The sequence below is a fragment of the Camelina sativa genome, chromosome 3 (assembly GCF_030686135.1).
Source record: "Camelina sativa cultivar CO46 ecotype springtype chromosome 3, ASM3068613v1".
NCBI lineage: Eukaryota > Viridiplantae > Streptophyta > Magnoliopsida > Brassicales > Brassicaceae > Camelina > Camelina sativa.
In genome coordinates this window covers 5,771,338-5,786,203 of record NC_141882.1, presented here as the reverse complement: position 1 = coordinate 5,786,203, position 14,866 = coordinate 5,771,338, and the positions used below count along the sequence as shown (strand labels likewise).

Sequence of the window (14,866 nt, the reverse complement as noted above, 5' to 3'; positions counted from 1 at the left end):
CTCTGTCTCTACGATCGAATATTTTCAACAATCTCAGAAAAATCACAGTCAAAATTAATAAAGACTTCAGAGTTTTTAGCTTTGGATAATTAGCTAAGGACATGATAATATGATGCCAAAAAGAGAGTTCATATTGGTTGTTGTTGGATGTAACAAAATTAGAGCAGGTATGCTAAACACAAGATAACAAATAAATCTTTGCTCATTCTATGTCCTCAGCAAAAAACCTAAATTCTCTGTCTTTATATGAATTCTACACTTAATTATGCTTTTACATTTTGTATTTTATTCTTCACTATAATCAGCTATTTCAAAGTCTTAACCACTTCTTGAATTATCCTTACTGTGGAGATTTATATATACGTATTCAGACCCTTTTTGTGTAGTAAACAGTCACATACAAAAATGGAAGAAGCAAAGCATATCGAAGCTGGGGAAGCACAACGGATCGAAGCAGGGGAAGCAAAGCATATTCAAGCTAGAGAAGCACAACAAGGGATTGAAGCTGGGGAAAGTTCAAGATCATCTAGGAAAGTTATTACTTTTGAGCCAAAGTTGGTTATAAACAAAGGAATATCGGTTCTTGGATTCATTCTGCGGTTATTTGCTGTTTTGGAACAATAGGAAGCGCGCTCGCCATGGGAACAACGCATGAATCTGTTGTCTCTTTGAGCCAGCTCGTACTTCTCAAAGCTAAATACAGCGACTTACCAACGCTCATGTAAAAGATTCAAAAAGATCAATACTGATTAATCAAGAACTGATTGTGTACATATAACAATATTGCTTTGCTCTGCTTCATAGGTTTTTCGTGGTTGCAAACGCGATTGCTGGTGGATATTTGGTTCTTTCTCTACCTGTGTGTATCTTTCATATCTTCAGTACTAAAGCTAAAACCTCAAGAATCATCTTGCTCGTTATCGACACGGTATATCTCTCCGACTCTCCCTCTCTTTTTGTAGTTATAACTAAATTCTGTCCCAAGAAAATTTCCATTTCAATGAAATACAACTTTATGCCTAACGAGGCGATCACTCAAAATGTTGCGATGTCTTGTTTCTCTCTATATATAACAATCAGGTGATGTTGGCTCTGGTGAGCTCTGGCGCATCAGCAGCAACTGCGACCGTGTATTTAGCTCACGAGGGCAACACAACAGCTAATTGGCCACCTATATGCCAGCAATTTGACAAATTCTGTGAACGCATCTCTGGATCTCTCATCGGTTCTTTCGGAGCATTGATCTTGCTCACGCCACTAAGATATCTATGCACTTATGTATATCGATCTGATACACTATTTTAAGGTCTTTAAATTTAATTATATGAAATATAATGTAATGTAACATATAAAGAGTTCAGACATTTCTTATTAAGAGATAGATATATACAATACAACTGAATTAAGCAAGAAGCTCCACCACGCTGTCTATCGATTTCAATGTCTTCTCGTAGTAGAGATACGACTCGTACACCTTTGGCGTCCGTACGTAAAAGTCCAACTATTATATGAAAAAACATTTAACAATATATTGTTACTACGTATTGATCAAAATATGAAAATATACTGTGGATTAGAGTTTTCACTTATACCTCACTCATGTTTTCGACAAGCTGGTTTGCGGCCTGAACGTAATCATTGCGGCGACTCTCCGGCAAGATGTTCATGGCGTTGGTGAGATCCTGAGACAGATAAGCCTGTTTCAATCTTATGTAGAATATAACGTACCTCCACGACATGTGGTCCAACATCTCCCTCATGCCTCTCAATCCTTCAGCCGTCTGTTTTATACGCGCAGCCGCATCCTCAGGCGATAGCCCCGGCATAAAATATTTCTCTTTAATGAATGACCTCGTCCCCCATTTCTCCTGTGCTAACGCTGATGACGTGACCGCAGCGCCGCCGATGGTAGTGAATGTTATAAGTGAAGTCAGCAGTGTTCTCCGGCCAGTGAAGATATCTTGTTGGGATTCTCCGGCGCAGCATACAACGGAGAATGGTGGGTTTGAACGCCGACGGTAATTTGACCGGAGGAGGAGATACGGTGGCGGAGTGTTGGTCGTGAAGGAGCTCATTTTTATTGTTACTATTATATTTTTCTTCTCTGTTTTTTTTTTTTTTTTTGAAGGATAGGAAATGGGAGGAGCTCAAAACTATTGTCTACTTGAAAAATCATAATGCTTGCCACGACGGTCTTTCATATTTTGCCACGTCGGATGTTATCTCTAAAGTTTTGTATTTTAGAAAAATAATTAAAACGACGTCGTCAAGTATACTCAAACGATGTCGTATTGTTTTTGGGTAATTAAACTCTGTGTTCATGTGATGCACAGTGAGTTCAGTTTAGTAATAAATTCCGGTGAAAATGGAGCGGAGCCGAGTGGCCGGAGAATCGCCGACCGGAACGAGGATCCTGCTTGCGTCACTCTCTGCGATGGTCGCAGAGTCAGTTACGTTTCCGATTGATCTCACCAAGACCAGAATGCAGCTCCATGGTGCGCACCGGATTGGCGCTATCGGAGTCGTATCGGAGATTGCGAGGAAAGAAGGAGTGATTGGTCTTTACAAAGGTCTGTCTCCGGCGATTATGCGACACCTGTTCTACACGCCTATCAGAATCATCGGATACGAGAATTTGAAAGGATTCATCGTCAGATCTGAAGCTAACAACGGCGAGTCCCTTCCTCTCGCCACAAAGGCTCTCGTCGGAGGATTTTCTGGTGTTATAGCTCAGGTAACGGTGCTTCTTCATCTGTAAATATTTAGAGTCTTCTATTGACTTTTACGCTAGTTTGTGTTAATCGATTTTGAATATAACAATCGATCTCTATGTTTAGTTGCCATTGAAGATGCTATATAGAAGACGGTATTAAGAAGGGGATGTTGTCAAAAGTTTCTTGATTTTTAGGTGTTCAGAGTTAGCTGCTACTTTAGGTTGGTTTGAAGATGAGAATCCATTGAGATTCAAATGTTGGAATTCTCAGTCAGTGTGTTTCATATATCCTTAATCCAAATGATTTGATTGCTTGTTTTCTGCTACGTGTTACAATTAAGTTCCCTCAGTTCAGTGATTACCAATGGAAACTTGAAGTTCTATTGCGGCCTTGAAATGTGGCTATATTCTAGAATTGACCATTGAGTGTTATCTATATAGTACACCAAACTAAAAATGCTTCTTATTGTGTTCATACTAGAAATGCAGGTAGTGGCTAGCCCAGCTGATTTGGTTAAGGTGAGAATGCAAGCAGATGGTAGATTGGTGAGTCAAGGCCTGAAACCGAGATACTCAGGACCTATCGAAGCTTTCACCAAAATCCTACAGTCAGAAGGAGTAATAGGGCTATGGAAAGGTGTTCTTCCAAACATCCAGAGAGCATTCCTAGTTAATATGGGAGAGCTAGCTTGTTATGATCACGCCAAACACTTTGTCATCGATAAAAAGATCTTTGAGGATAACATTTACGCGCACACTCTTGCTTCTATAATGTCGGGTCTTGCTTCTACAACTTTGAGTTGTCCGGCTGATGTGGTGAAGACAAGGATGATGAATCAAGGCGAGAAAGCTGTGTACAGAAATTCTTACGACTGTTTGGTGAAGACTGTTAAGTTTGAAGGAGTAAGAGCTTTGTGGAAAGGTTTCTTCCCTACATGGGCAAGGCTTGGACCGTGGCAGTTCGTGTTTTGGGTCTCCTATGAGAAGTTTAGACAACTAGCAGGAATCTCTTCCTTCTAGACCTTTGAAATTGGAAAACAAATATCAGATTTGGGTTTCTTAGTCTTCTTACACATCTTGTAAGAAATTTGAGAAGTAGCATCAATCCTGATATGGTAAGAAGAGTATACCAAAATTTGGGCTTTAAATAGTAGGCCCAGATATTTATCTTCGAGTTTTCAAATTGATATTTTTTTCCTTTTTTCTTTTGTTATCGGCAATTATTATATTTCATACATGAATCTTGTTAAATAAAGCTTGGTTTTGAAAATTAGCCATTAACAAGATTTTGATATGTGTCAAGTTATCAATATGAGATTTTGACATGTGTAAATATTTAAGAGGAAGAATTTGATTATAATAAAAAGAAAATATTTTGTTTTAAAAAATATTAATAAAGTAAAAAGATAATTGTAAACAATTTCAGAATTTAGAAAAAAATTTTTTTTAAATAATTATAAGGAGGTTATATATATATATTTCATAAAATTCGAAATTATAATATTATTTCTCTATTTTTTTAATTTTAAGTGATTAATTATAAAAAATAGAAAAAAAAAGATTAAGGAAAATATACTTTTAATTATTAATTCTAAATTTTGTATTCACTTCTATATAATCAAAGATCGTTTCATATTTAAATAATTTATTCAAAAACATTGATTTCAACTTTGTTTAATTGGGAATATATTTTAATGGAAAGATAATTTTTTTTTATTTTCTTAAAACCAAAATTTTCTACTCCTTTCTCCTTTTTCGGTTGGGAATAATTTAGATTAATATGTTTACCAAAAAAACTTAATATATGAGTCTTATTTTTCTAATACTGTATTTTAAATTTTATTATAGTATTTTTAGATTGTTTTAATTTATATTTTAATCTTTGAATGATTTGGGATTCATATATTACCTTGCTTATAATTTTCTATTGTTTCTTTAATTATGCCAAATTATTTTTTTTTTCAATTTCTCAATGTTGATTGGTTGGTCAAAAACCCTTTTTTTTTGCAAACATAATTGTTACCCTTATTCATTCAATCCCGAAGGGAAGTAACGAATAGAAGCTCATCAATCTAATGAATTGATAAAATAGGCTAATCAAACACAAGCATACAACAAACATAAATAGATAGATTGGAAAAAATAAATCATTGCTGATAGATCCATAGGAGCTCAAAGACTCTGACACCCTGGTTTGCGGAAATGTTTAAAAGAATTGATTTAGCCACATACGTCACCAAAATGCACTTATTTTTTCAGTCAAAGGTCCTCAGAGAACTTCATGATGGGTGACCTTTCTGGAAGTGATTGTCGAAATTGTGCGAGTGAGGACAAAACACAAAAAATATCATTTGTTGATTTGTAAGGTCGGTAATCAAGTTTTTAAAGACTCCCAGACGTAACAAACCGGCCATCAAATATGGGTTGGTCCACAAGCCGAGAATAGATGTAGAGCCCACTTGGGAAGGTGGGCCCATGGACGGAGAGTAGGCATGGGCTCACTAAACAATGTGACGGTTGAAGCGTTACAAAAACAGAGGCTACATCATGGTGTGTCAAAGACACTTTGTAACAACCAAACCCGTGGACCCCACTAGCCCCCCACTTGCTGCCCCAACGGACCGTCTGTGGATCCAACGGACCCCAAGCTGGCCCTGCAGGGCATCGATTCTAACCCCTCACTGTGGAAATGGAGCTAATCATCCAAATCCACCAGTAGGTTATTGGTTGGCCAGACGTTCCTCGAATCCTGGTCTACACCCTTTAACAACCTTCCCACAGGACAAGCTGTCATCCTTTAACAACCTTCCCACGGGTTGTTACACACTTCCACGAATACATTGAGAATTTTAGCATTAGTTATTATCAAAAGATTTTGTGACGATTGAAAAAGGTTTTGACGTTTATTGGTCATCAGAGCAAGGTATTTTGAGATAACAAAAAAACGTGAACATTTTCTCTCCACACAGGATGAGGGTAGAGCCGAGGTTCTCTCTATGGTGGAGAAGGTTGGACACAAGGTTATCTACCCAACAGAGGAAGGTGGAGGAGGTTGGACACAAGGTTATCTACCCAACAGAGGAAGGTGGAGGAGGTTGGACGCAAGGTTATCTCTCCAAGGGAGGAAGGCAGAGCCAAGGTTCTCTCCATGATGGAGAAAGTTGAACGCAATGTTCTCTCCATAAGGGATGAGGGCGGAGCCGAGGTTTTTTCCATCGCGGTCATACATTATTGTGATGATACATCATTGATTAGTATATTATGTTATCTATAAACACATTAAGCCAACTATTTTACTTTCACTTTGGCATAATTACTATCACGAATACATTGGGAAATTTAACATTAGTTACTATCAAAAGATTTTTTTTGTGACGTTAGAAAATTGTTTTTACTTTCATTGATTGTCAGAACAAGTTATTTTGAGATAGCAAAAAGACGTGAACATATTTTCTCCACATAGGAGGAGGGCAGAGCCGAGGTTCTCCCTATGGTAGAGAAGGTTGGACACAAAGTTATCTCCGTAAGGGAGGAACGTGGAGGAGATTAGAGGCAAGGTTATATCTCCAAGGGAGAAAGGCGAAGCCAAACTTCTCTCCATGATGGAGATGGTTGGACGCAAGGTTCTCTCCATAAGGGATGAAGGCGGAGCCGATGTTTTCTCCATGGTGGTCATACATTATTATGATGATACATCATCATTGATTAGTATATTATGTAATATATTTTTTATTCAAAATGTTTTTTGAGCCAACTATTTTAGTAATTAAAAAACTATGCAGAAGTGAAAGTACTATACTTGGCTTAATTTGTTTATATAGACAATATCTAGATGGTGATAAACAAATATTTTTGTAACATACAAGAGTATATTTAGGTATAACAAAAAATATACTTTTAATAGTAACATACATAAAATATTTGTAAGTGGATATAAATCAGTGTATTATAACAAAAATAAAATTTATATATAACATACAACAAATTTTAATAAATTTAATTTCATTTATAAAACTTTAAATCCGTACATCCAGCGGGTCCTCATCGAGTTTAATATAAATTGCAATTTCTAAGGAAATTGTTATGTTGACACAAAATTTATGTCCAACAAAATATTGAATTTATGTATGTTCTTTGAGATTTTTGTTCATGTATAAAGTAGAAAGGAATATTTGCGTATATGCATTGTATTTACTATTCGTTAGCTTTTGGATTGGATGAATTCAGATTCAGAGTATATTTAGATTAAAAGTTTAAAACATTTTTAGTTCGTTGCGGAAATTGACGTCATATTCTTTGTCTATTTATCATATCAAAGAAGAATCTGAGACACTTGTGAAGCTCGCCAACGGACAAAAGGAAAATGCTTCTCTTTCAAACTTGCTAAGAGACATACAGTTTTAGAGATCAAAATTTCGATTCTGTGATTGTACATTTATAAAGAGGTCATGTAATTCAGCTGCTCATTCTTTAGCAAAATTTGGTTGTCAAGATGTTGAATACTATGTCGAATATGTAACAAAGCCTATTTGGCTCTTACAACAACTTTGTAATGTTTCAGTTTAAATCAATATATTTTCTTTGGGAAAAAAAAAAAAAAAAAAAAAAAAGAAGATATCTGAGGGACAAAACATAACTCTGTGGACGTCAGCAGAAAAGTCTCTGTAGATCCAATTTTTTCAAGTTCGTTTCCGTTCTTCTGTCTTAATAGTCACTCTGACTCTACACGTCGTCTACTCCTTTTATCTTCTCGAGAAAATCTAGAGACAGTAAGAAGTTCCCCGACGATACTAAAAGGTACTCTTTTTTAGTTCTGAAAAACTCTTGTCAATAGTAGACAAAGAAGAGAATCAAATTTAGACGTAATTGATGTTTACCCAGAATAAGCAATCACATTCTGTTATGTTTAGCCTAATTTTATAGTGGGTTTTCTTCAATTTAGATGTAAATTTATTTTCTCTGATGACTATTTTAGCTGTCTGAATCGTCACGTTATAGATCACTAGCCAATTTTAAGATACATAAGTTTTTTCTTCCTCTGATTCGTTGGAACTTGGATGTAGGTCTTTCTCGAATTCAGACTTCTGTTTTGATCAGAGTTGGTGGAACTAATTTTATACACGGATCTCATCGATGACGGCACTCTCTAATGATGTTTTGTTTTTTTTTTTTTCTCTTTCTCTATATCATTGGCCTTAGGTTGTTGTGTTGACTGTTGAGTAGAGAAAGACTTCTATTTGTTTTTGAACCTCTCTGTTGAAGGTTATGGCGGAACTAAATGGAGTCATGCCGACCATAGACTTAGGAGAGGTTTCTGATAAGATTTTGAATCAGAAAATCCGTGAAGCGAGTGAGAGATGGGGATGTTTTAGGGTGATTAACCATGGGGTCTCATTGTCTTTGATGGCTGAGATGAAAAGGACTGTTATTGATCTCTTTGAGCGTCCATACGAGGTGAAACTGCGTAACACCAATGTGTTACTAGGTAGTGGTTACAGAGCTCCAAATGAAACCAATCCTTACTATGAAGCATTAGGCCTCTATGACATGGCTTCTCCTCAAGCTGTCAATACCTTTTGTGACCAACTCGAAGCTTCTGCAGATCAAAGGTTAATTTCTGTTTTTCTTTGGTCGCAAAAGGGTTCTTGTGATGGAAACATTGATTGATGTCTTGATGGAACTTTGGAGTTTGCAGGGAGATTATGGTTAAGTATGCAAAAGCTATCAATGGTCTTGCAACGGATTTGGTGAGGAGGTTAGCAGAGAGTTATGGATTGGTTGAGACCGACTTTTTCAATGGATGGCCAAGCCAGTTTCGGATTAACAAATATCATTTCAAACCCGAAGCAGTCGGGAAGCTCGGTGTGCAGTTACACACGGATTCCGGGTTCTTGACCATTCTTCAAGATGATGAAAATGTTGGTGGCCTTGAAGCTATGGACAGTTCTTCAGGAAACTTTTTCCCCATAGACCCGTTGCCAAACACGCTTGCTATCAACCTCGGGGACATGGCTACGATATGGAGCAATGGAAGATTGTGCAATGTGAAGCATAGAGTGCAATGCAAAGAAGCAACAATGAGGTATTCTATTGCTTCCTTCTTATTGGGACCAATGGATACAGATTTGGAACCTCCAAGTGAGTTTGTGGATGCAGAACATCCGAGACTATACAAGCCTATTAGTCACGAAGGGGTACGAAATATTAGAATGACTAAAAAATTGCATGATGGAGAAGCTCTCAAGCTTATTACGCATGAAGAGTTAGATAATTGACCTGGCTACAGGGCATTGTAAGATGGTTACGTTGTGGATTTAGAAAACTGCAGATTATTGTCGAAGTCCCTAGGAATGAGAAATAAAGATGTCTTTTTTTTTTTTTTGGTGGTTCAAAAATAAAGATGTATACCTATTGGATTGTTGCACAATATATGAAATTTTTACCTTTAGTTTTCTTTGTGGATGCAATACTACTCTTGATCTTCTGACAAAGAGAAGAATTTTTTTTTATCTAAATCATATTCAGTACCTGTAGAGTTGTTAACTTGTTATATTAAAGATTGGAGTCCGGAAGTAAATAGTCTGGTTTTGTCCAAATCGCCACTTGTACTTGAACCTGAGCATTATCACAAAACTATTGGTAGATTGATCCACTTGTAGATTGAAATTATTATATACTACCGGCATAATTTTGCTTATTGTGTTCTTGAGTTGGCACAATTTATGCAAGAATCATTGGCGTGCAACTTGAAGAGTAGTTCGATATCTAAATTACACAGAAGGCAGATGCATGCACCTCCTTGGTGCCGGTGGCTGTAGATCCGCCCATGACGCCACATGTATCTCAAACCACTATATTATATGTCTATGTTACTATGTATACCAATATCACTAGACTACATCAGTTTGGTCGATTTAATGTATCTACTTTTGAGTAATTTGGAAAAAAAAATAAGCAAAAGATAGAAAAGATTAATTTAGAAAGTTGTACCGGTAGACTTTAGTGGTTTGTATACATCACTATATATCCAAATTACAATTTGCATGTATGTATGTATGTATGTATGTATGTTTTTTAGTGAAATTATGCCGGTAGTAGATAATAAATTTCTCGTGGAAAGATCTGTGCAAACTGCAAATGCATCGACGTAAGTTGCTTCTCTATACAGAATTGGCCAATTGGGACTTTTCTAACTTTTTTTGCCTTGAATGAGCAAACCCTTTCCCAATACATCTACTCATTTGTTTTCTCGAGAAAATCTAGAGACAGTATAAAGATCCCCGACGAAATTCCTTAATTAAGGTACTCTTCTATTTCTAAAAACTCTTTAAAAAGTAAAAACTCTCCATTTAGTTTTTAATTTCTATACAACCATTAGACTAAGTAGGGTTTTGCGTTGACTTGTGCATGCATATTAGTTAAATAATCTAATTAAACGTAGTCCGCCAGATATACGACTGTAAGACCATGTATATTGTATACTGTTATATATGAAGTGTAATTAAATGTAATCAAATAATTGAAGGGCCTTTAAGATAAGTCAGAGGATAATGGAAACAACTCAACAAGGCTCCATGGACATGTCCCTAACACATGGTGTGTCAAGATCTATGGGGTTGTTGAGAATCCAATACTTTAATCGACCTTAGATCTTGAGCTACGTAACCAAATCTCTGGTCAGACTTTTATCTTATGCATACTCAAGAGATATACATCTCAGCAAGCGTCTTATAAAACTCTTTTGACCAAAAAAAATTAGAGAAAGAGTAAGAAGAACTCTCTGTTTCCAAGCATACATAGACACCCACTCACTGACACGCACAATCTATCTTCAGCCTCACACTATCTAGATATAAACGTGTTGCACGTTTTTTTTATTTTTTTTTGGAAATTCCACGTGACGCACGCTCTTCATTAACCCTTTTTAGATATATTAGGTTTTCCATATATTTGTTTCTTCCTCTTCGTTCAAACGTCTTTGTTGAAATAAACTACCTAACATGGTACCGATGATCAATTATGAGAGAGAGAACGTTTTTGTCTAATTACATATTGTTACGTCATTCTCTCGTAGGATGGTCTTCTTTATAACATTGGACAAAGGTTGTGTTAGAAAGTAGCCAACATCCTACTTTTCAACTCCCCTTCGTACCAAGAAGATCTCGGTTCTCGGAGAAAATATCTCATAATCAATGGCGGATTCGAGTGGAGTCGTCATTCCAATTATAGACTTGAAAGATGTTTCTGATAAGTGCTTGAATCAAAAAATCCGTGAAGCAAGTGAGGAATGGGGATGTTTCATGGTGACAAACCATGGAGTTCCACTGTCTTTGATGGCTAAGATGAAGAAGAGTGTTAGAGATCTCCATGAACTTCCATGTGAGGTGAAAAGACGAAACATTGATGTGATACTAGGAACCGGTTACAAGCCTCGAAGTGATTTGAATCCTTTGTATGAATCATTTGGTCTTTTTGACATGGCATCTCCTCAAGCTGTCAATAGCTTTTGTGACCAACTTGATGCCTCTACGGATCAAAGGTTTCTTTTCTTTTCACCTTTTCTTTTATGTCGTTATATATTGCACATTTGGTCCGGTTCAGATTATATCAAAACACAAGGGCACCCAAAGTTATATATTGCGATGGAACTTTGATTTTATGTTTTTTGTTTTGTTTTTGGTTATTGCAGGGAGATTATGCTTAAGTATGGAAAAGCTATTGATGGTCTTGCACGGGATCTAGCAAGGAGATTAGCGGAGAGTTACGGAGTAAAGGATCCACAATTTTTTAGAGGATGGCCGAGCCAGTTTCGGATGAACAAATATCATTTTAAACCGGAAACAGTTGGAAGACTTGGTGTGTCTTTACACACAGATCTTGGTTTCTTGACCATTCTTCAAGGTGATGAGGATGTTGGTGGGTTTGAAGTCATGGACAACTCTTCAGGATCTTTTGTCCCCGTAAGCACGTTGCCGAACACGCTTCTTGTCAACCTTGGTGACATGGCTACGATGAGTTCAAAAATGTGTTACGTTGAATCTAAACCCATGAAAATTAAACACAACTCTTGTTGGTTTTTTTCTCTGACAGATTTGGAGCAATGGGAGGTTGTGCAATGTGAAGCACAGAGTGAAATGCATAGACGCAAAAGTAAGGATTTCTATATCCTCATTCCTATTAGGACCAGTGGATAGTGATCTCGAAGCACCGGGTGAGTTTGTGGATGCTGATCATCCAAGACTATACAAGCCTATCAGCGACGTAGGCCTAAAAAAGATTAGACTGAGCAAGGATCTGCATGCAGGCGAATCTCTCAACTTTATAACCATAAAAGACTTAAACGACTCAATGATATATAAGGCGGCTGCATGTAATACGATTCAACATGAACTGTCCTCAAAAATTGTTTTTACCTTTCCATAGCTACACAAATAAAAGATGCACCGTCATCATATATAATTTTGTTGCTAAGTAATTATGTTATTTATTTTGTTTAAAAGTTTTATTTTATACTAATAATTATGGAAAAGATTAAAGAAGCTGTTAAATCTATATTCTCATACAAATATAGTTTTAAAGGCTGGGCCATGCATTCACAATGACAGACTATATTCATTCAAATGTCTCACCATTGCAGAGTGGTTATGATTTTCAGATCATATCATAAAATCATAACCTTAAAACTCTCTCAAATTACGTATATAAAGATATTCACATCGAGAATTGGGTACAATATAAATTAATTAAAGTTTTTGGACATTATAAAAGATAATCAATATTTCAGGGGCTTACTTGCAATTCTTTAGAAATAAAGTAGGATACTGAATAAACGTGTGCTAGTCACGTGCTCATATTTCTACTTGTGGGAAAATAGCGAAAAAGTGACTCGCGATCTGACTCACTGATTTTGCAAATCGTCGTCGCGGTCAGTGAAATTAATTAGTCGGCAATCTCACCGAGATCAGAGAGAAATCGAAATACGGCGATGTAAGATACCATCTCTTCATTGTTGCGAAGCTGAAGTTACATAAATTTAGGGCAACGAAGATGGAGAGTAACAGTTACAGTTCTCTACGAAAAAAACCCTATAAATCATCTGGGTAATCAAATACCTTAAATCCCAAGGCTCCGATCTTTGTAAGTCTGGATTCAGAGATGTGACCAGAACAGCTTTAAGTTTAGGTGTTCTTGATATGTTAGTTTGTTGTTATTCTAAATTCAGGTAACAGTTTCTCTCTTTGTGTACAAAGCCAATGATGAACATAACAAAAGAAGATGAAGCGAGCGTTACTATCAAAATTCATCGTAGACATCAACTAGCTTAAGGCCTGTGGTCCAATCCTCACAATACCTAACAAAAGGGGTGGTTTTGATTGTCTTGGCTTGACAACCATGGAGAGGAGCTCTAAGAAAGCAAGGCTCCATCGACATGGCCCTAACACATGGTGGATCAGGAGCTATGCGGCTCCTTGGTTCGTAGAGTATCCATGGCTTTAATCCCCCAAGGCCTTGAGCTACGTATCCAAAGGTAGACCTTGTGCTTGTGACAAGTTTATCAGTTAAGCTTAGGAGATAGATTTCGGCTAGCGCCTTTTGGTCATGAACCTTCTTGTCTGTTTGTTGAACCTTTTCTCCACTTGGCTGATAAACTTCAATGATCTCTCCTGACCAATTTGGTCTTTCCAAAAACATGTTCTGTAGTTTTTCAGAGTACTCTGGATGCAGAGATGTGATCAGCACAGCTTTCAGCTTTGGGCTTGTTGATGATGTGTTAGTGACTTGTGATTCTGGTGTGGCCAATTCAGGTAGAAGTTTCTCTCTTTGTGTACAGGATAGGATCTGATCCATCACGTGCTGGAAATATCCAGCGGGTTTGCTAAACACTCGTATTTGAATCCCAAGTCTCTCGTCTGCTCTAGATAAGTAAGCATCGTAGGACCTTGTGATCATACCCCAGACTTTGTTTGTTGGGTGAAAAAGATACCGAGCCAAATGGTGAAAGACGGTATCTTTCTGTGGGAATAGCTTAATGAGTTCGGCTTGGAAACCTTGGATCAACCATAGAGATGGAACAAAGTAAAGGTTGGATTTGACGACAAGCCAAGGGACTTTGCCAAGTAAAGCTTGATCTCCTTCACAGAAGAACATTTTATCATGATCCCTGGAATCATGGAAAATATCAAGATAAAGATGTGACGGTATTGTGGTTGAGTTAATGGCATGATTCTTCAACATTGTTCCGTAACAACGCGAGTGCTTCTGGTTGAAGCTATCTAACTGATTCGTCAATGGAAAATCTAGAGGAAGTAGCCAGGAAGTCTCTGGAAAAGGCTCGCAGAAGAGGTCAGGAATATCATTCCGTTGGTCAACAAGCACGATTCTCTCTGTCAAGAGAGCATAGAGGAAGACAGAGACCAGAGAAAGCATTCTGTTTCCCAGCCCAAACATAGGCATCCACACTACATAACGACATTCATGATCACCAGAGCTTCTTACATCGTTGTTACCAAGCTGCTCTGTAGCTCTCTTGTAAGCCTTTGTGCCAGGACCCCAATGCTTGTGAAGTCTCTCGTAACTTCTAAGCTTAGCAACAAGATATCCAGATGGTTTGTATGGTGAAGGTTTGCGCAAAGACGGGTGATGATACCTACTCAAGCAAGATTTCTCATCAAACTCTGTAGCAAGAAGCCCTCCTAGCAGTTTCTCCCTCGGTTGTTTAAAACCTTTTTTAAGAAGATGACAGAGAGAGAGAAGATGAGTGAGATTTTTGTTTCTGCTGAAGTAAATTGACCCATAAAGATGAATGATCTTGTTATCTGCAGTGAATGTAAAATCAGACTTGTGGCGGTTGAAGAAGTTGGAGGATGATAGTAGTAGCAACACCAAGCTAAGTACTAAGCACGTGGTGATTGTTATCGTTAACTTCATACCGGAGAGATCCTAATTGAGATGTTTTCTTCCTGTTTTCCACTTTGTTGCATGTATGATGTTAGTACTGATTATGGTTTGAGGATGAAAGAGATGGAAATGAAATATGTTATGAGACTATCAAGAGGTGAAGGAAATGAAAACTAATAGGTTTGCTTCTAATTATCTTACTAATATACTATATCTTAAATACTCCAAAAAGATATTTCTTAGAGAGAAACTGAA

The 14,866-nt window shown here is 37.1% G+C and overlaps 4 protein-coding genes and 2 pseudogenes across 8 annotated transcripts; 4 read left to right on the top strand and 2 right to left on the bottom strand.

Moving 5' to 3' along the window:
* The first annotated feature begins 331 nt into the window (after window positions 1-331).
* On the top strand, window positions 332-1,413 carry LOC104772934 (casparian strip membrane protein 6-like; annotated as a pseudogene). Its single transcript, XR_015595220.1, has 3 exons — window positions 332-721; window positions 805-928; window positions 1,081-1,413. The product of XR_015595220.1 is annotated as a casparian strip membrane protein 6-like (transcript).
* LOC104772940 (photosynthetic NDH subunit of lumenal location 2, chloroplastic) lies at window positions 1,300-2,191 on the bottom strand. The gene is made up of 2 exons (XM_010497498.3): window positions 1,593-2,191; window positions 1,300-1,501 (listed from the first exon to the last, which is right to left on the bottom strand). The coding sequence occupies exons 1-2, from the start codon at window positions 2,073-2,075 to the stop codon at window positions 1,403-1,405; spliced, it is 582 nt and encodes a 193-aa protein (XP_010495800.2). The 5' UTR covers window positions 2,076-2,191; the 3' UTR covers window positions 1,300-1,402.
* On the top strand, window positions 2,148-3,983 carry LOC104772926 (mitochondrial uncoupling protein 3). The gene is made up of 2 exons (XM_010497484.3): window positions 2,148-2,734; window positions 3,203-3,983. Exons 1-2 carry the CDS (start codon window positions 2,366-2,368, stop codon window positions 3,731-3,733), a joined length of 900 nt encoding a protein of 299 aa, XP_010495786.1. The 5' UTR covers window positions 2,148-2,365; the 3' UTR covers window positions 3,734-3,983.
* Window positions 3,984-7,060: 3,077 nt separating this feature from the next.
* LOC104772913 (2-oxoglutarate-dependent dioxygenase DAO-like) lies at window positions 7,061-9,166 on the top strand. Of its 3 annotated transcripts, none has more exons than XM_010497475.3 (3): window positions 7,061-7,510; window positions 7,913-8,322; window positions 8,409-9,166. In XM_010497475.3, exons 2-3 carry the CDS (start codon window positions 7,979-7,981, stop codon window positions 8,986-8,988), a joined length of 924 nt encoding a protein of 307 aa, XP_010495777.2. In that variant the 5' UTR covers window positions 7,061-7,510; window positions 7,913-7,978; the 3' UTR covers window positions 8,989-9,166. The 3 variants fall into 3 exon arrangements, with proteins under 3 accessions (XP_010495777.2, XP_010495771.2, XP_019098983.2); XM_010497469.3 differs by having other exon boundaries at window positions 7,106-7,510; window positions 7,777-8,322; XM_019243438.2 differs by lacking the exon at window positions 7,061-7,510 and having other exon boundaries at window positions 7,549-8,322.
* Window positions 9,167-10,791: 1,625 nt separating this feature from the next.
* On the top strand, window positions 10,792-12,249 carry LOC104772904 (2-oxoglutarate-dependent dioxygenase DAO-like). Its single transcript, XM_010497464.3, has 3 exons — window positions 10,792-11,252; window positions 11,403-11,673; window positions 11,804-12,249. Exons 1-3 carry the CDS (start codon window positions 10,906-10,908, stop codon window positions 12,134-12,136), a joined length of 951 nt encoding a protein of 316 aa, XP_010495766.1. The 5' UTR covers window positions 10,792-10,905; the 3' UTR covers window positions 12,137-12,249.
* Window positions 12,250-12,601: 352 nt separating this feature from the next.
* On the bottom strand, window positions 12,602-14,797 carry LOC104772894 (putative fucosyltransferase 9 pseudogene; annotated as a pseudogene). Its single transcript, XR_015589103.1, has one exon. The product of XR_015589103.1 is annotated as a putative fucosyltransferase 9 pseudogene (transcript).
* Between the last annotated feature and the right edge of the window lie 69 nt (window positions 14,798-14,866).

Bases quoted from the DNA above. Each gene is read 5' to 3' on its own strand.
- LOC104772913 (XM_010497475.3), top strand. From the start codon at position 7,979: ATGGCGGAACTAAATGGAGTCATGCCGACCATAGACTTAGGAGAGGTT. The intron at 8,323-8,408 runs GTTAATTTCTGT...TGGAGTTTGCAG, and splicing joins GAAGCTTCTGCAGATCAAAG to GGAGATTATGGTTAAGTATG.
- LOC104772940 (XM_010497498.3), bottom strand. From the start codon at position 2,075: ATGAGCTCCTTCACGACCAACACTCCGCCACCGTATCTCCTCCTCCGG. The intron at 1,502-1,592 runs GTATAAGTGAAA...TTCATATAATAG, and splicing joins TTGTCGAAAACATGAGTGAG to TTGGACTTTTACGTACGGAC.
- LOC104772926 (XM_010497484.3), top strand. From the start codon at position 2,366: ATGGAGCGGAGCCGAGTGGCCGGAGAATCGCCGACCGGAACGAGGATC. The intron at 2,735-3,202 runs GTAACGGTGCTT...CTAGAAATGCAG, and splicing joins TTTCTGGTGTTATAGCTCAG to GTAGTGGCTAGCCCAGCTGA.
- LOC104772904 (XM_010497464.3), top strand. From the start codon at position 10,906: ATGGCGGATTCGAGTGGAGTCGTCATTCCAATTATAGACTTGAAAGAT. The intron at 11,253-11,402 runs GTTTCTTTTCTT...TGGTTATTGCAG, and splicing joins GATGCCTCTACGGATCAAAG to GGAGATTATGCTTAAGTATG. The intron at 11,674-11,803 runs GTAAGCACGTTG...TTTCTCTGACAG, and splicing joins CTTCAGGATCTTTTGTCCCC to ATTTGGAGCAATGGGAGGTT.